At 41.5% G+C, this 20,598-nt stretch overlaps 1 protein-coding gene across 3 annotated transcripts in view; it reads right to left on the bottom strand.

The window, feature by feature from the left end:
- KCNG2 (potassium voltage-gated channel modifier subfamily G member 2) overlaps nucleotides 1-20,598 on the bottom strand; it is a 74,224-nt gene that overhangs the window by 17,897 nt on the left and 35,729 nt on the right. For all 3 annotated transcript variants that reach the window (XR_011139017.1, XM_068931613.1, XM_068931612.1), the window contains exon 2: nucleotides 12,416-13,239. Coding sequence is in view for 2 of the 3 variants with exons in the window: in XM_068931613.1 (XP_068787714.1) it covers nucleotides 12,416-13,171 (756 nt within the window). In the remaining variant the exon portion in view is untranslated. The remainder of the gene's footprint in view (nucleotides 1-12,415; nucleotides 13,240-20,598) is intronic.

Genomic DNA, 20,598 nt, shown 5'->3' with positions numbered 1-20,598 from the left:
ACTGTGTACAAACCTGACGAGCTGTGGACTGGGAGAAAAATATCCCCACCTTCTGCTGCAGAAACCCTGTGCACAGACCTTTCAGAGCCGGAATCTCTGTTCTGTTGTTGACTCTATCCAGGGCACCACGTGCCAAGTTTCAAACAAAGTGTGGGATGTACTGGATGACTGGGACCTTCACACTATTTTCTGCATTTCCTATCAGTTTCCAGGCTCTGAAAACTATCTGGAGCAGAAGGAAAGTGTGTGCGTGTGGGGGAATGTGAGGGTATGGGGGCCCTGCCAGGCCCTGCCAGGCTTCCTGGCATTTATCATGTTTAACAGTGCAGTGCAGCTGCATCATCCTGCTCATGAATGACCCCATCAGTGCAAGATGAACAGCAGATAAGCACTGGAGCTAAACCCTGACTGTAATGTGGCCCGTCCCCTGGTAACACCCTCCCCCTCTCCAAATACAGCCAGCGCTGGACAAGACTCTCTGGTCAGGACACTGCATTCACAGGGCCAGACGCACCCCACGCCCCTCCTTTTCAGACAGCTTCCAAGCTTCTGAGTTTTTTCTGGCTGCCCTTGCCTTTCACCGCAATTATAAAACATCACTGCTCATTTCATCTTATGGATGACTTCAGGTCTGAATGCAAGTGGGCCAAAAAAAAAAAAGCCTGGGCTTATACCATCCTTACTGGAAACTCGTGCATCAGGGCAACTCGCCTAAATGAGCTTCAAAGACAGGATGGCCGATGATGGCTCACAGACTTGTAAGGCCAGACACGACTGCTGAGCTAATCCCCTGCAGAGCAGAGGATTTCTCCAAGTGTCTCACGAATCACATCCACGGTTTCAGTTGAGCTAAAACATAATGTTTAGGAAGACAGATAGAATGTACTTGAAAACTACATGAGAGGACCTCAAGCATCTCTAGGTAAACTGTTTCCATTGTTAATTACCCACACTCCAAAACACACTGTATTTAGAATATGAGTTGTCTAGCTTCAGGTTCCAGTCACTGGTTCACTGTTGTCCACGTGCATTCTTTCATACTGGTGTTTGCTGAATCAAAAATCCTTTTAGTATCTTATTATAAAGCAGTTTTTCTCAGGCTTTAAATTGTTCTTTTAATTTTTTTCCAGCTTTCCTGCTTTAAGGATACCAGATTCGAGCACAGTGTCTCAAGTCTTATGCTTCATCTCTTCTCTATCATGTCAAAATGGGAAATCACGTACAGCATATTATTTACCAGGATCTCTAAATCTTTTCCAAGTCCCCACTTTCCAGAAGTCTTTCATCCTGGGCACACTCTCTATACTTACAGGCTGTGCTCTGCACTGATGAACTTGCATTTAGCTGCCCACGTTTCAAACTAATTCAGCTTACTGTGCCACTTCTGTTACCTGACTAGTGTGTCATTTTGGTGCTATCTGTAAATTTCATTTCAATTATTTGGTATTTTCTCCCAGAACACCAGCAGAGAAGCTAAGTAGCTCCGGGCCAAAATGAGACACACTTGCATGCTTTTCTGCATACTCTGCCACTGGATCATATTTTCTCATGTCTGTTTTCTCCTATGAGAAGAAGATCTACGAGAAATCTTTAAAACATTTAATGCACTAATTCAAATGCATCACAGAAGTACAAGTGCCTATATCAAAAGTTGTTTTTCTCAGACAACTTCATAAACTTACAAAAATTATATAAAGTTTGACTAATAAGTGATTTGCTGCATAGACTAGAATGAAATACGCTGTTGTCCTCAAAAATGTTGCTGATTGCACTCAATATCATCTTTTTCAGTTTTGCTTGGAACTAATGTCATGCTTACCTAATCTGTAGTTAATAATTTATGCTTTTTAACATTTGACAACCTTATAGTTTTCTTCTAGTCCCTTCTTAAGCCTTTGTTAAAAAGCTATTGCAAAACTTCTTTTAACTGTTTTTTTTTCTATTTACATTCCACTCGTCTCTCTTAATTTGTCTCGAATTTAAATGTCTTCACGGCCACTAAAAGAAGTCCCCCATTTCAAAAACCTGTTTTTACCTCAGTCACCACATTTTAAGCAATGAAAATGTAAGTATTTATAATGTTACATGATTTAATGCAATTTTTCTAAGTGCTGCACACATCAATCAGCTCATTACCTCAGCCCAATTATATGAGGTCTGGCCAAACAGAAGTCTGGTTGCTTTCTTTCAGTCCAAATCTCCACCATTGGTAGCAACATTATGCTACCAGTGTAATGCTAGATGTAGTTTCCAGGTGATATTTTTATTCCCAAAAAAAGGACAGATTCCCCCCTCCCAAAACACTGGGACAGTACTGAATAAGCTCACACAGCTCATAAGGACAGCAAGAAGAGCTTCTTTTAACACATCAGCCACAAAAGGAAGACTAGGGAGAATGTGGGCTGACTACTGAATGGGGCAGATGCCCTGGTGATGAAGGATACAGAGAAGGTAGAGATACTGAATGCCTTCTTTGCTTACATCTTTATTTGTAAGACCAGCTCTCAGGAATCCCAGACCCTGGAGATCAGGGAGGAAGTCTGGAGAAAGGGAGATTTTTCCCTTGCTGAAGGAGGATCGGGTTAGATATCATTTAAATAAACTTCACATCCACAAGTCCTGATGGGATGCATCACGAGTGCTGAGGAAGCTGGCAGACATTATTGAAAGGCCACTCTCAATCAGCTTTGAAAGATCATGGTGATCAGGAGAGATGCCTGAGGACTGCAAGAAAGCTAATGATGTCCCTCCAGTCTTCAGGAAGAAGGACCCAGGGAACTACTGGCCTGTCAGCCTCACCTTGATCCCCCCCGGAAAGGTGATGGAGCAGCTCCTCCTGGATGCCATCTCCATGCACACGAAGGATAAGAAGGTGATCAGAAGTAGTCAGCACGGATTCACAAAGGGGAAATCACACTTAACCAACCTGAGAGCCTTCTGTGATGGAATGACTGGCTGGGTAGATGAGGCGAGAGCAGTGGATGTTGTCTGCCTTGACTTCAGTAAGGCTTTCCACTTTGTCTCCCACAACATCCTCATAGGCAAGCTCAGGAAGCGTGGGCTGGATGAGTGGACAGGGAGGAGGACTGAGAACTGGCTGAACGGCAGGGCTCACACAGTTGTGATCTGTGGCACGGAGTCTAGTTGGAGGCCTGCAGCTAGCGGTGTCCCCCAGGGGTCAGTACTGGGTCCAGTACAGTTCAACCTATTCATCAATGACCTGGAGGAAGGGACAGAGCGCACCCTCTGCAGGTTTGCTGATGATACACAACTGGGAGGAGTGGCCGACACGCCAGAAGGCTGTGCTGCCCTTCAGAGGGACCTGGACAGGCTGGAGAGTTGGGCGGAGGGGAACCTCCTGAAGTTCCACAAAGGCAAGTGCAGGGTCCTGCACCGAGGGAAGAATAACCCCAGGCACCAACACAGGCTGGGGGTTGACCTGCTGGAAAGCAGCTCTGCGGAGAAGGACTCGGGAGTGCTGGCGGACAACAAGTTGACCATGAGCCAGCAACGTGCCTTTGTAACCACGAAGGCCAACGATAATCCTGGCTTGCATTAGGAAGAGCGCTGCCAGCGGGTCGAGGGAGGTGATCCTCCCCCTCTACTCAGCCCTGGGGAGGTCACCCCCAGAGTACTCTGTCCAGTTCTGGGCTCCCCAGTACAAGGGAGACGTGGAGCTACTGCAGCGAGTCCGGCCAACGGCTACTAACATGATTAAAGGACTGCAGCACCTCTCCTGTGAGGAAAGGCTGAGACAGTTGGGACTGTTCAGCCTGGAGAACACAAGACTGAGGGGGCGTCTGATCAGTGTGTGTAAGTATCTGAAGGGAGGGTGTCCAGAGGATGGGGCCAGATTCTTCTCCGTGGTGCCCAGCGATAGGACGAGAGGCAATGGGCACAAACCAAAACACAGGCAGTTCTGTCTGAACACGAGGAAAAACTTCTTTACTCTGAGGGTGCCTGAGCACCGGAACAAGTTGCCCTAGAGAGGTGGTGGAGTCTCCTTCCCTGGAGATATTCAAAAGCTGTCTGGAGATGATGCTGGGCAATGTGCGCTAGGTGGTCCTGCTTGAGCAGGGGGGTTGTTTACAAACATGACTGGAGGCCAAGCAAATATTACCATGAGATTTCTTCAAAAGCCTAGATGGTTTACCTGGAGGTTAGGAGAATAAATAAAATAGGTAGGTGCAGATACTTACGGTAGTGGAACCAGAGAAATACGGAGCACATTTGGCTGGGTGAGCCATATTACACCAAACATGAAGCAGTTAACAACAGGACACAGTTACCAATGCTTTTATGGAAGATTCTCAGCTGTTTAATTATTTATCATTAATGTCATATTGCAGTATATTTATGCAATATTTAAAAGAAGACCTGAGCCTACTATTTATTCATGAGAAGATGTACTGTAGACTGAAAGAGTTCATTAGCACAGCATAAAGTTATTAACAAGTCAACAGGAATTTTATCTTATCCAACTCTTGCCTCATCCCCAAGCTCACAGTTTACAGAAATTCTCTCTCTCCATCTTCTGACTTGTAACTCTGATAGCACATAGATTCTCGGGTCCCAAAATTTATATTGTAACCTACTGTCCTCAAATTTTCCATGGTAACTCCCTGTCCCATGAAGACGACTTATGTCTTTATTCAGGAAAAGCAACTCAAGACACTGCACTGAGATCTAGGGTTAAGAAAAGCAATGGCGTGAGCAGCTCAGGCAGTCACTTTGCCGTAATGGGGAATTTCGAGCAGAGGATCTGCAGACTCACTATGTGCCTTTGTGCAAACCTGTTCCACAGTTTCCCTGCCACCTCTACAAAAAAAGCTAAGGGCAACTCTCAATGAAAGAAAATATGATATTCCTCCCAACTACCCTGATGCAGCAGAAAAGACCTTTCTTTTTCTTACTGGGACCACATTTCCTTTATCTTCCCTTGAAGGAGCTGCCGTGATAGAACAACTTGATATAGCTCCTAAAGTTTAAATAGTTTGAATTAAGCAGTAGGGCTGAATGTCTTTTTCAGGGGAGGGAGGCCTACAGAGGATAAAATGCAGCTTATTCTTGATTTTTTTTCCCAAGAGGAGTGAGTAAGCCAAGGAGAAGAAAGAACTGATGAGAGCTCTCCAACAGTCATGACTAAATACAACTAGGTGTTACACAGCACTCTGTCCACACAACCAGTATCAACAATAATTAATTATTCCTTAGAAGACTGCCTATTCATTACTCCCTTAAGATAGTCTTGTAAAAGCGCAGGGGGAGCTATTTCCAGAAAGAGTTGGCCAAGTTGGCCTCTGTTGTGGTATTTGAAGAGTAGTTGTGGGTAGTGGAGTGCAGAGCAAGTGACAACATAGGTGCCTGCCACAGACAGCAGTGCTTTGGGCAATGCTGAGGACCCGTAGCACCAAATGTGTCTCCCTAGACTGTGAATGCAATAGTCCTGAACTCAGTAAACTAAACTGCTACTGAGAGATGTTCTAACATTAACAGCTGGATTTGAATAACCAGTCATGGAAATATTTAGATTGAGATCCACAGAAGGAAAGATTAGCACACATATTTCTTATATGTTAAGGACTGTATCATTCAGATGATTCGTAGGCAAGTACAACTCCCAGTGAAATGATCAAAGCACATGACCACCGCTTCTTGTGATTTGCAAAGAACATTTTTCTGTTAGCGTTATATTTGCAAATTCCATGGGAGTCAGATAAAAGATGCTCACAATTCAAAAAAAACCACACAACTCAACATGCAAGGTTTAGATTGTACGGCACAGAGGTCCTCGTCTCTTTGATTTTAAAGCTGTGTGTGAATCACAGAACACAACTGTCACTTTTATCTCTCAAACTTCATCACTTTTAACTGCTTTCAGACAAACTTGAGCTGTCTGCAAGGCAACAAGCACCGCATATTTCTCTGACCATCAGACAGGAGCTGCGAGACCGCAGAATGATGCCTCAGACTTGCACTGTGCAACTCTGCAGTTGTTACTCTTCAGTTTGAGATTGCAACGACAGCACACAGTGCACCGCTGCATCTTGTATGAACTACAATAGTTTCATTTATGAAAAGAAAAAATTCCTTGCTCAGAAACCTAGCTTGCAGTCTGAGGCATGAGGAACACGCACATGTATCTGAACAGTAGCGAAGACGCAATTTTTGTTTCTCTTATGATAAAGATCATAGATACTCTGTTTAAAAGATATTCTATCCAAAAGCACTTAAAATCTAAGCATGGGCTACACAAAACAGGTAATCAAACTGTATGAGATAGAAGGAACATACAAACAATGAAACAAACTTTTGCTTATCTCTGATGACTAAAGCTGTGGATAAAGGATGCTCCAATGAATGTTAAGTTTATAACCTGGAGTTTATGCTACCTTTATGTAAGCAGTGCCTGAGCAGAAAACCTACCCTGAAGTTCATGAGGGAAAAATAACAAACACTTTTTTAGAGTTGAAATACAGTGCTGTGAGCACTATGTCCCTTAGGCAAGGACATGTGAACGTGAAAGTGAGCATGAATCCTATGAATCCGCACAAACTTCATCATCCACAAAGCTACAGAAAAGGTGGGCAACAATTGGTAACTGTCATCTGCTCTTTCTCTGACCACCAGCTAGCTGTCGCCTGAACTGGCCAGAGCAAACGCAAAATGCAAATCAGCAATGCAGGTTACAACAAGTCAATCAGTCAATCAGTTCAGATGCTGTAACCGTTGCTATCGTTACAGCTCATTGCTTTTGCATTTAAATAGCAGAATTATGAGAAAGGTTTAAAGCTGAAACTCTCAGATGATCCACAGGGAAGTTAGTTAGTCCAATTCCTTAAGATACTTTTAAAAAGTCATTCTCAGTGCCTAGATGTTATAAATAAGTATCTGTAATTCAAAAAAGGAGATTTTTAAAGTATGTATTTTACATTGACTGTGTTATAACTTCTAGAATAGATTATTCTACAAAGAAGAGAAAAACATGGATTACATTTTTTTAAGATTTTCATTCATGGAAACAGATTATCTAAGCATCACATAAAGATGTGGCTCTTTTAGTTAAAAGTTTGAGGGTCTCAGCATCACATACAGAAAAATAGCTGAATAATCACAAAAGAGAGAAGTGCTAGAACAACAGCTCCACAGCAATGGAAAGCTTCATTCAAGAGTGTCAAGCAGAAAGCCATGTTAGGATAGAAAGCACCAACAATAATTGTTTTTATCCCGTTGCATTATTTTTCACGAGATAAGTAAGAGATTTAACCTAAAAATGACAGTTTTTCCCACCTAAAAGTACCTCAAACTGCAAGACTTTTGAGACAACAGGATACCATTTGCTCAACAGATGTTTGACATTTCTGACACTCTGGGGCCTTGAATACTTACGTCTCTTCCTCATTTAGCTGCCTAACTAACACAAAACTTTCCTAACCTTGTCTGAATTTGTTTGTTGTATACCTTTGTGTAATGAAATCTTTTGGCATAAGATTGTTTAAAACTTGCAATCACAATTTACCTATTCCCCATCCTCATCAATATGAAAGCTGAAGTCCAGTGTGTAAATTAAGCTTAGAAGGTTAAATAGTTTCAGGCTTTTTTATGAGCTATTATTATCTTCATTATTTATGAGTCTCTTTGTTGTAATGTTCTTCAGTTGAGGTTATTGAACTGTAACCTCCTATCAGAGTATCTTTAATTAGACTAGCTTTTCCCAATACATTAGAAAGCATAATGAAGAGAGTGCCATTTGATTTTCTGCTGTTTTTACACTACACTACTTCAAATGATTGAGTTAGTGGGACTCAGGTCTATAAAGGCTTTTGTGGAGCAGGACAAAATGCATGATGGAAATCTCTGAGTTCATTACCTTTTTTGTGGTGATGAAAATACTCTAATGAAAGAAAGGAACTTTCCCCTTTAGATAGAAATGGTCTTACTGTTTTTACCATGAAGAAAATGAAGAGTCTAGTCTAGTAGGATGGCCATCTGGCCTCATGTTGAATCTCTCAATGCCTTTTGGTTGCTCAGCTCTTACCCTGCCGTATTCTTAACACTTTTGGTGTAATGTATTCCCAATTGGTTTATTAGCCGCTTGGCTTGAGTCACTCTGTGTTTGCCATTCCTTTAGTACGTTCAGAAGCCCACTTAAAGACACCATATGCCTAAAATGCCTTAAGGATAGCCTATGCCTCTGGCTATTTTTATGTCCTGGACATCATTTTTGGTAGTCTTGAAAGAACTCAGTGCCTGAGGGTTCCTGCTATAATTTTGTCTCAGAAGTATTTTGTCTTAAGAGGGGAATTCTCCCCACTTTATGTAGATTTTATATAGAAATAGCCCAGTCTGAAAATTTTGTCTTAAGAGGGATTTTTCTCCATTGTATTTAGATCTTGTATAGAAATTTCCCTGTCTGAAAATTCTGGGATTTAAAATTATTACTTTGTTACTGTTAACAGAATCCCTGGATTCTCCTCATAGATTTGTTTTCTTTATATATTTGAAGTACCACTTTCCTGAAATTTTCAGAAGCAGTTATATATATTAGTGGATTGATGGGTTTTATTTGACTTTATCAGTAAATAAAGCTAAATGGGAAAAATCTGACAGGATAAAATAAATGTCCTAGTAAAAAGTAGTTTAGGATCCAGTTCTGCCAGTTTTATTGATAACTGTGCAACATCTGAAATCCATGATACTATTTGCAAAAAAGGTAACACTCAAGTTGAATATGGGCAACCACTGATGAGGAAAAGATGGCTATGGCAGTAGGAATGCAATGCTTCCTACTCTTCTGTTAAACCACTTAGGGATTGCCACTGTCATCTAGAACACCTAGAGCAGTTAACAAAGTTAACAAAATCTACGATCTACTCTTCTTGCACATTTTAAGAGAGAGACATTCAGTCCATGAAATAAATCTCCAAAATAATTTGCTCACCCATCTGATAATTATTTTTTTCCTTTTAAGGTTCCAGTCTTACATGTGTGTGACATCACTTACACCTCTATAGGACATCACTCGGTATAGCAGCTGATCCATTCTGATTGTATCGAAGGATCAAGGTATGAAAAATTGCTCTCCAGTACTTTTTTTTTTTAAATTATTGACTCCTCTCTCTTTCCCTGCAGCAGTAACAGGAGAGATAGGTGGCATATAAAGCTTTTATTCTCCAGAGAACATCAGCTCAGGGAAAAGACCACTGCTTGTTAAACAGAGTATCTACCAGGATTCCTCTGACACAGAAACCTAACAATAATAATTCCAGTCAGACAGTTTGGACATTGTATACACTGAATACTGTGTGTCCTTTAAATAATATTTACGGTTTGTTTGTTCCTGAGCCAGAAGGGCTGCAGATACATTTTCTGCTTGTTAGGAAACTGTACAACCAGATGAAAGAGCTATCCCTGGGCACGAATTTTAAACTAGCTACTAGGGATACATCTCAAGATGAGTAACATGACTTTGAATTCACATGAACTCTTGTCTTCCTACTACCATTATTTGATGAGCTCCATCGACTTGCTGATCCATTTATAGATGACATGCAAGGAGTCTACAATCTAGGTCTCAGATCCTACAAGCAACTTCACGTAGCAGATGCTGAAATCTTTGCCCAGCCTCACTGAGGTCAAGAAGGCTCTGCATGGGCATTTACATGCCTTTGTGCAGGACTAAAATCAGCCACTACGCGTGACTCCCGGAAGTGAGGAATGACAACTCAAATAGAGAAAGAAGTGTTGATCTGCACTGATTCAAAAGCAGGTAAGGAACAATGGGGATGAAATAAGCTACGGAAGAAGTGATCCTTCACCTGTCCCCTCTGCCAGAGTACTACCTTTGTCTCAAACACAATAACAATTTCCCCTGTGTCCACGGTCCTCCCCTGTGCAGAGGGCAGAACAACGCTTATCTGCAGAAACTCTGCGCTTTTAGAATTTAAGGGCACAGAAAAACATCAGATCATTTATTCTGATTTTCGTTATATTACTAGCACTTTATCTTTGCACCTCTTAGTGAAACCAGTAACTTTCATTTTTGATTAAAGCAGCATGTGTTTAGCTAAAGGCTACGCTCCAGAAGAGCACTGAGTCTTGAAGTGAAAACATCAAAAACCAGAGAATCCTCCCTTGTCTCTTCCTTGTCTGCCTCAGTAATCAATCTCCAGAGTATGAAATATTGGCACCTGGTTTCCCATATGAATTTATCTGGAATCAGCTTTTAACCATATACCCTTTCTCTGCTTAAGTTAAAAATCTTTCAGTTGATAGAATTCCTTCCCTGTCGCATAAAAAATACTTACTTGCCTAATCAGCTCACCCTACAATCTTCCTTTTGATAAGCTAAATGAACCAAAATATTGATGTGTGTTATTGTACAACATTTTCTCCAGGTCTCAAATTTTTTTTTGCAGCTTCTTAAAAATATGAACGTAAGAACTGACTGCAGTATTCTGGTATCAGTCTCACCAATGCCACAAACAGATACAAAATCATCTTCCAGCTTCTAAACACTATTCCCCAGCTTATATATTCAAGAACCACATTAAGCCTTTTGCCTTAATGCTGCAATAGGAACTTACATGCAGTTGCTTGTCCCCTAAATCCTTTTTAGAATCCCATTTTTGGGAATTGGATTGTCCATTTTTGTAAGAACAAGTCTGCACGCATTTGTCTTTATTGTACAGTTTTGCACTTGATTGATTGTGTGAAAATGTGCTCCTTTTAATGGCCCCAGCTTACCAAGAAATTCAGGCTTCTCTAACATGCTTTCCCCATTCTCATTACTATCCCACTCCACTCAACAAATATTATCATCAGTGATTCTCCATTTAAATCCAGATCACTAATGAAAATATAAGGGGCCTAATTGCTAAAAGATTATTCTGAAAGCAATTGTCAGCTGCCACCTAAACCAGGAACATTTAAACACTAATTACATCCAGTTTTCAACAGTAAAATTTCCCGCATGCTTAAAATTCCAGGATACTAGAACACTGCAGATTAATTTGAATAAAAGGCACAAGTTCTGAAAAACTTTTTAATCATGAAAATATAGCTTTAACTAGTACCTAGTTTAGCTACCATTCTCATGGTAAAAAGCTTTGAAAATAAAACCCGTACAATAAGGCAATTATTGAACAACATCACAGATTTTTTTTTTTTATCATGAACACTTACCATCCACTGGGTCTGATTCCAGATTAAACAACTTGGTTGACATCTAATCTGAGGTACCCACAAACACCTTGTGGATACCTTAGAAGCAACAGGTGAGTTTAACTGCACCTGAAATGCTTAATAAAATTCAGTATGGGGCTCTCTGGAGTTTTTGGACCCGTTGATCATCAGCATGCTTTTTCTTTTCAGCACTGCAAAATACTGAATGTCTCCTGTTAGTTAATGACCTCTCTCTTTTCTGTTACCTGTTGTGAGAGATGAGCCATTCAGCACTTGGAAGAGTTCTGCTTTAGGGAGAGCTCTGCATGGAACTGAGAGGCAGAACAGGACTGGATAAAATACTGGCTTAGTAGGTAAAGTTCACAATTAGGTTTAATGACCACGGGGCTGGAAAACAAGCCCAAACATAAAGCATCTAGCTTGGATTTGAGCAAATCTAAAGAAGCCATAAAACCTTTCCTGAAAGTCCCCACCTCAATCCCATTATGTTGCCTTTCAGCGTACATTTAATGAAAATGTAAAGGTCCTTCTCTCTCAATCTTCAGGCAAACTCACAGACGTATATGCAACTAACCCTAGGAATCTATACGACTTGTATAAACAAAGGAGTAAACCCTTAGGAAATCTGTTGAAATACAGATTAAACAAAGCATCCACAGACTTGATTTTCAGAGGCCTGAAGCACCCACAGCTTAGACTTGAGAGCACTCAGTATATCTGAAAATTAGGATATATGTATGCTCTGCTCCTGCTGTTCAGTTGCTGCCTCAACTTCCCTGCCCATCACCTCACCTATGACAGCAGAATATTTTTAGATGTGTTTCTTACAGTGACGAACGGAAAGTTCATTAAAAGCAGTTTGTTAAAGTACTGTTGGGTAAATCTTATCTCTTAGCTCTTTTATCTTCAAAATGTTGAGCCTCAAGCAAGAGTGATTTTTATAGACACAACAGCTACTTTACCACCGGGTTAGCGATGACAGAAAACAAATCTGTCAGGTAAAGCCACCTGCTGGTGTGAACTGGCAAAGATCTGCTGGCAAGGCAGAGTCTGGCCCAATTTTCCCTCAGTATTAAGTCATGTAACGCTTTCTTTGTTCTACCCCAGCCTGCCCGCCACATCATAAATACTGAATATATCAGCTGCATGATTGCTGGAGTGACTTTGCCCTTCACTTTCCCTGAGGAGATAACAATGAAAAACACTTTACTCCGAGAAAAGCTGCACTCACCCGATCTTCTTCTTCTCTGACATCTGGCATGGTGCTGATACAGAGGCTGACTGCAGTGATGGCAACAAAAGAGACTGAAATACAAGCAAAGATCTTTCCTGGGATCCCTGAGTGGGGGTTCTCCACCATATCCCTGAGCTTTCTCATGCACAAACTCAATCGGCTATTGTCCTGGAAGGCACTTTGCGTAGTTTCACTAAATACCATCTCCCCTTCAAACAGCCTGGCCTCAGCTGCCTCCTCCTCTTTCTGTCGCAATCTCTTTTTACAGCACCACTCCAGGTGCTCCTCTTCTATCCCCCAGTACACAAGCTCCTCCTGAAAAGAAAGAGCACACATCTCCCTGAGAAGCCTCAGCTTCCCAGCTGTCAGGAAAGTCATGATTGTCCTGAAGGCACTAGGATTACGGTCAAAAAAAAATTCATTGCAGCTAACATCATAATCATCGCAGATGTTCATGATCTCATCATAATTGTTGCAAGATTTTAGCTTCCCAAGCCTGGTCAAGGGGCAGTTCTCCAAGGTGGTCCATGGAATTTTGTATTTAATACCACCTACGTTGATGATCACAAACCTGGTCCGGTCTTCCAGGCGGGCTAAGCAGCACAAGTCTTCTCCAGGGTGCAGAAGTTTGGCCTTTTTGTAGAAGAAACCTTTCTTTGTTTGCACTTCACACAGGTTTTCCAAGTTATTGAAGGAGTAAGAGCTGAACTCAGGATCCGCATTCCCAGTGAGCAATGCCATTTTTTGATACATTTGTTGAGTTCACAGGGAGGTCATCTTCACTCACACAAATGCATCTGGTGCTTGACTGGAGAGTCAGTCTGTAAAACAGAATTTTTAAATGACAACGAAATTAGAGCTTTGTCAGGTGAAAAGAAATCCTTCCCTCTCACTCCCAAGAAAGTTCTTCTGTGGCGTTACTTTTTTCCTATTGTTTTAGGGCTATCTTTGCTTTACAGTCATTGGGGAATAGAAATTTAACCTGCAATAAATTTGGAAGCTGTGTCCATACTTCTATGGACATTATTGTGTGCATTATTGAGCATTTATTCAATAAATGAATAGAAATATAGATCATAATTTTCAGAAATCTCTTTTCTAGAGGTTGAGCTATACCCTCTGAAGTCAACAGATACTGCGATGGAAACTGGGTTTTTTGGGTAAATGGTAATTTACATTTTAGCAACTCACTGGAGAAACTTTGTTGTGAACAGGTTTTAATTATTTTGGCTCCTCTATGTCATATATCTACTACAAAAAAGCCTACAGCGTTAGGATAAACCATATGCCTACACTACTGTCAGAGAGGTGACCGCACTTAAATTCATCAAGCTTAGGTACCAATAGCAGTGAATGTGTGGGAGCTGAGAATCAAGTCTATAGGCAGCACCCAAGTAAGTTTGGGTGCTTAAATGCAAAGTGTGTGCTACTGAGATTCAACAGCCACTAGTATCCCAATTTTCTGGATTAAAGTTAAACTGGGAATTTATACCTGATCAGCCACACTTCCAACAGGTGGTCTATGGAGCATCTACCATCAGGGACAGGCATAAAAGAGAAGCTTTTACTCTCGTGCTGTGGTAACTGCCATACAGTCTAAAACCAGCTCCAGAGGGGTACGGGGTGACCTGCCACCTGGCAGCAGGTCTGAAACAGGAGATCGGACCAAAGAACGAGACAGAGCTGGAAGGGATCCACTTGCTGCTCTTACATCTGGATAATGCAGAATCTGACTGATCACACTTAGCAAGAGGTTGGTAAGCGGGTAGTTGTTCTGCCCTCCTCACGACAGACGTTTCTGAACAAACCACGAGGATAAAATCAAACGGATTTTCCGCACTGACCACAAAGGGATGGACGAAAGCGTGAAACTGGAAACAGTGCTTTACCCTATTTTCCCAGTCAGGCCACAAGAACAAAGGGCAAGTTTGCAGCTTCTTAACCTGAGCCAAAAGTTTCTTGATGCAAGAATTTTCGCTCAGATGGCTAAGCAGGCTAATCTGCTGTTGCACTCAGCTTCACCAAATCAAGCACTATGCATAATTCTGGGATTTAATTTGTGCCTTATGCTTATCCCTCCTCCATCATGCCCCAATCCACAGATCTCCTGAATATATTTTTTCACCTGCCATGCCGCTCTCCCACTTTCTCTAGAGCTCTCCACCTAAGTTTTCCACATGCTGTCTCTCCAAAGCAGAAAGAACCAGCATGTGTTGAAACGCTACTCTGGAATTGCATTAGGGAATCACCTAAAACTTCTTGAATTGCTTGAATGTTAAGTAAGTAGAAAGCAACAAATCAGTGTGGGGGTGTTAGGACTCCACACAAAACATGTGGACTGAGAATGGAAGCAGGAATGGGGAACAATCTGATACAGAAAATGTACAAACCTTACAAGCTGACAAAAGACAGGAGAAAAAGCTCCAATATGAAGGAAAGTCTAACGCTATTGATGGCAGAATGGTAACCATGAGGCAGTAATTCCATAATTTATAAGCAACAGTCTCTAATTCCCTTTGAATCTCACATCTCAGCCTAGAGAGAATACTGAACAAGGGGGTGCTATAAAAAATTAGAGAACGCACATGTTAGAACACGTTCCCATAGCAGCATCTCCCTTTATCCGCAATCAACTCTTAGACTTAAATTAAATTAAAACAATCTCCAACAAAACATGATGGATGCTTGTTAGTCAACACCATGAGTCACCCTCTAAATATTCTTACCAGCTACAGTCAACTGAATTACAGCAAAATTACATTCTATACTCAGTATTACAGGTGTGCGCTCCAGCACGGACACAACACTAACAGAGGGAGACAATCAGAAAATCTACTTGCCTTAAGAACCCGCTAACCAAAAATGGCATAGCTTCGCAAAAGCTGTGGGACTTCTGCTGCTAGGTTTGGGTGCGCCTCCAGCCCAGAATGTTAGAAAGGCATTTATTTTGTATCTTTGGGCAAATCCAGAGAAAGGCTGGTTTACATACAAGATAAGGCATGTTCAGTCACCTAAAGATACTTTTTAGTACGGAGTATGAAGATTTCAGAAGCCCTAATGATGTCAAAATGTCTCCAGTTTCACTTTGGGCAAAAAAAAAAACCAATCTGTTTAAACATCCCTTTATGCATGGCAACATGAACAACAGACCACAGCTTATTCCTCTGGCTAAGGGCCAGTAAAGAATAAGTGGTAGCAACATGCATTCTGAGAAATGGGTGCTTTTATAGCACAGGCTTGAGTGCAGCTGGGATCGCAAATACCATTACTGTCACAATGAGAGTGCATTGTCAGCACAGCATATGCTTTAAGGATTTAGTCTCTTGTTGCTTTTTGTCAGTAAGATAAAATATTCACTGCCACTACTCTGGGCATTGTGCTTTTGTTTTCATGCCTCGCTTGTTATACAAGTCAACATATGAAAAGTAATTTACATCATTTTGACATCAAGGTCAGGATTTGCTTTTCTCCTGCCCCCCCAGTAGCAGGTTGTTGCATAAAGGGATCAGATATATTTCACAGAATTATTCTGAATCTAATGTTATATGTGCTTCTTCCAGAGCAAACAGAAATAAGCAGCTAACTCAATGTGAAAACCTGTATGCACATTGTGTACGACACCATTCCACTTCCAAAACTCTGAATAACAAACACTCAATGTTTTTATTTTATGGATATAAAAGTGATGTTGATTAAGTGTAAAGCTTAAGGAAGCAGCTATTCAAACTTTGCTGTAATATCAATGGATAAACAGAAGTTGATATTAGAAGTAGGTGTGGATTGTGTTGCCTTTAGCTTAACAGGTTGATTCTGGACAGTTCAAGTAGTATTAGCGAGTTGGAGTTTAGCAACTTGAGAGAATTTGCCGACCTTGGTCTTCTTTGCGGGCAAACACTCCAAAATCCCACAATCCATAACAGCACACATTATTACTTGTCAACATTTGTTCCGGAAATCTTAGCTAAAAGGTAAGCATTTGAATAGACTTGTATTATTCTCCTTGGCACCTCTGTGAGGTGGTCCCTTTACAACAAGACTGAGGTGTCAATGTGAAAAAGCTTGTACTGCCACTTTAACTGTCCCGTAGAAAAACAAAAGATGTCAGTGTGGGCTACCAATCTGGCATCTATCCTGAGAAGTAAAATAACCCCTGAAGGTTTGCTTCTGATCTTATGTGCATGGAATGTACCACGACCTTCACTGAGTAATAAAGGGTGTTTCAAAATTATGTGGGTCTTAAAATAGTTTCTGCATGCCAGGGTTATCTAATGTATTCACATGCCTACAGTAAAGCACCCATTGAAGATTAACTTTAAAAGCCAATACTTCCAGAAATGCTATTACATTATCATCTAATTGGCATTTCTACCATTTAATCAGGCACATGGGTGTAAGAAAGACTGTTAAAACACAGTCTGCAATAAACTGCCCCTCGCAAGGTCGTAGGACAGAATTTGACTCTACAGTTGACATTCATCGTTTAAAAATGCTATGCGAGAAATGCTGTATAAATGTTTGTTTGATGATCATATATAGGGTGGATTATTGTGGATTCTTTTATTTTTAAAATAGAACCAAAGAATAATTTTTATTCATTAAGCACTTCCTTTTGCCATCTAAACATATGCATATTTGTGTGTCTACACACACACAAAGTCTAGCTACAGTCTGTTAACAGCACACAGTTGAGTTCTTTAAAATACAGATATTTCTTATCAAAGAGTTTAAAGATTAAACAAATGTCAGAAGTGCAGTGTTTCATATTCTTTTTTTTTGGTGAATTACTTTAATCGACTAACATGGGGCTACTTCCCTACTTACTGCCTCTTATCTCTCACCACCTTTTTTCTCAAAAACACTTTTCATCATCCCCTGTTGTATCACCCTTTTTTGCATCTAAGTCAGTCATATATCGCTTTGCATATGGCTTCACCGGTCTAAAATTGCCTTGAGTAGGAATGAAAAAAGGAGCAAAAGCATCCTTGCAAACAGCCTGGGCAGCCTGGTGAGGAGAGCTTTAAACTGAGCAGGGAGATGACAACCCCCAGACAAGTAAGGAAATGGTGGCCGGTGTTGGTAAGTGAAGAGCTCAGGTAATTTGGGCAGGAGACCTCATAATCGACACCACAGAGCTGAATGGGGCCCGCCTCAGGCGTAGACATATAAATGGGAAGTGCCGAAAGGACGGACAGGGAGAGCTCTCGTAGCTCCTCTGGGAAACCAGCACAGCTGGTGCCTCTCTGAAGTGCTTGTGCACTGATGCCACTGCATGGGAGCAAACAGGAGGAATTAGAGGTCTGTAAGCAGCTGCAGGGCCACAATCTCCTTTGGATCACAGAGCCATGGTGGAATAGCTCATTCTGCTGCCCTGGCTGGATACAGGCTCTTTAGGAAGGATAGGCCTGGACAGCGAGGAGGCGGGTTGGCCTGTATGTGAGAGCTGCATGAATGCATGGAGCTCTGCCTAGGGACAGATGATGAGCCAGGTGATAGATTATGGGTCAGGACTGGTGGACAGACCAACATGGGCATTGTTGTGGTGGGTGTCTGCTGCAGAACACCTGGTCAGGAAGAAAGGCGATGGAGCAGCTCCTCCTGGATGCCATCTCCATGCACACGAAGGATAAGAAGGTGATCAGAAGTAGTCAGCACGGATTCACAAAGGGGAAATCACACTTAACCAACCTGAGAGCCTTCTGTGATGGAATGACTGGCTGGGTAGATGAGGCGAGAGCAGTGGATGTTGTCTGCCTTGACTTCAGTAAGGCTTTCCACTTTGTCTCCCACAACATCCTCATAGGCAAGCTCAGGAAGCGTGGGCTGGATGAGTGGACAGGGAGGAGGACTGAGAACTGGCTGAACGGCAGGGCTCACACAGTTGTGATCTGTGGCACGGAGTCTAGTTGGAGGCCTGCAGCTAGCGGTGTCCCCCAGGGGTCAGTACTGGGTCCAGTACAGTTCAACCTATTCATCAATGACCTGGAGGAAGGGACAGAGCGCACCCTCTGCAGGTTTGCTGATGATACACAACTAGGAGGAGTGGCCGACACGCCAGAAGGCTGTGCTGCCCTTCAGAGGGACCTGGACAGGCTGGAGAGTTGGGCGGAGGGGAACCTCCTGAAGTTCAAAGATATGGACAGTACTACTCTCATACTTTGCTTCAAGTTTCTGTTTCAAGTTTTCTAAGAACTATCTTACTGTGTGCTTGTAACCCGCCAAGCAGAATCAGGGTCTGAATTCAGCCTGGTGCTTTGCTACCTTTATGTCATGAAAATGCTGTTTCATAAGGGAGTGGGACAAAGAAGCATTGGTTAAACCAGAGACGTCCAAAATATTATTCTGCAAGTTTTCTGAAGTAAAGGGATTAGTGCGAAAAGTAGTTTTGAAAGGAGCCTAGATTTCCAGCTATCAGAAGACATGCAAATAACTTGGCTGCTGGATATTCTGTCAGCTTTACATCTCAAAACTTTCAAGGAGAATAACAAATCAAAATTAGAGCAGAGTGAAACTATCACAAACTATTAAAGACATACTGCAGAAGACAAAAGGGAGACAGGTTAATTTCACTCACAGTATTTCCTATATAACTCCAAAAAAGTTGAATTCTATGTTTTTCTCTACTTATTATCAATAGACTTCAATGCTCATAACCTGTTAAGCCACTATCATTTCCACTTAGAAAAGGTGATAGCCCAAGAAATTGAAACAGTACTAGAACTGTCCTTTATTTTGTCCATTTCTTCATCATAGTTATGGGAGGAAGGGACAGAGTCTTATGCACTTAGTTGAGATGTCCTTGCCCACTGAAGAAAGGCAGGCTGCTCCAGTAGCAGTGGGGCAGAGTAGCTACGGTAGGTTCCTCCAGAAAATAGTTTGGTGCCAGGGGAGGACGTTGCATCAGTCAATCAAGCAGGAAGCCCAGGAAGAGCTGCACTGTAACAGAGGTTGCAGAGTTCAGTGTGTGAAGCTGGACATTGTCAGCACACCCTGAGAGGACATTTTCTTTAATGATTTCACTAATTTAGTGGGGCGGGGGGAGGGGTGGGGGGGCAGGAAGGAATAGGTTTCTTGTCTGAACATCCCTCATCGCATTTATGCCATGCTACATAATTAGCTAAAACAATTCAATTTGTTAAATGAACAAATCAAATTAACTTGACTCAACACTAATTATTCTGACACGCACACACAGCTATTTGTCTCCATTAGACAGATACTGAGTTATCTAGTGTTACCAGACTTGCTAGAGCTGTATAGTGAAAGTATTATCACTGTGACATTCTTAAAAAAAAAAAAAAAAAAATCAGAGTTTTGGTCCGACTAAATACCTGAAAGTATGGGATTCTTACCTATATCTCCTTAAGACAAAACAACCTTTTCCTGCTCTTCCATAAACTTTTGCTGCCACTGCTCTTTGTCCTTTAAACAGTACTTACTTATTGTTTCTGTAAAGCTATCTGCATATTTCTACTGCATGGTAGAGAAAGGTAGCCAAGCTAGATAATGCATCCTCCCCAAACTTAGAGAGTTCTGTTCAGGCTAGCAAGTTTGAAGATTTCACAATGTGTTAGAGTACTTTTACAGCGTACTCTTCCTCAGTCCTTAAACTGCTGTATTTCAGGATAACCAGTCACTGAAATTGAGGTTTTTTTTTTTAAAAATATCTGCTTCTGGTTGTGATTTTGCACCCACAGCTGGCCTAAGGTACAGTGTGAATGGCACTATCACACGCAAAAATGACAGACCACGTAATATTTTAGAACAGCATTGTTTATTCCTCTCACCCAGGAAATTAAACAGATTGTCTCCTTTCTGTTGCCAAAATCCTGGAAGCGTGAAAAACCTAACGAGTTATAGTGTCTTTGCAAATTACAGAATTATGATTCAGGTGTTCTGGTGGATCTGTGTATCACTGCAGTGGGGAAAGCTGTTTTCAGCATGAGTTCTGTTCCCTCTCCAGCACTGATACTACTGTCTTCTCTTTCTGATCTATCCTACCAACCACTGCAATTCTATACTTAGCAGCTTCCCACCGAGATGATTAATGTGCCTGATTTAGTACAAAATGTAGCAACTAGATTTCTAATTGGAAATAAGGTGGTCTCATTGTGTGATGATGCTTTTGGCCCACTTTCACATTTAGATGTTCATGATGATTTGCTTGGGCTCTTTTCCTAATA

Source organism: Struthio camelus, chromosome 2 (genome assembly GCF_040807025.1).
Source record: "Struthio camelus isolate bStrCam1 chromosome 2, bStrCam1.hap1, whole genome shotgun sequence".
Lineage (NCBI taxonomy): Eukaryota > Metazoa > Chordata > Aves > Struthioniformes > Struthionidae > Struthio > Struthio camelus.
This window is presented reverse-complemented; position numbering and strand designations above follow the sequence as displayed.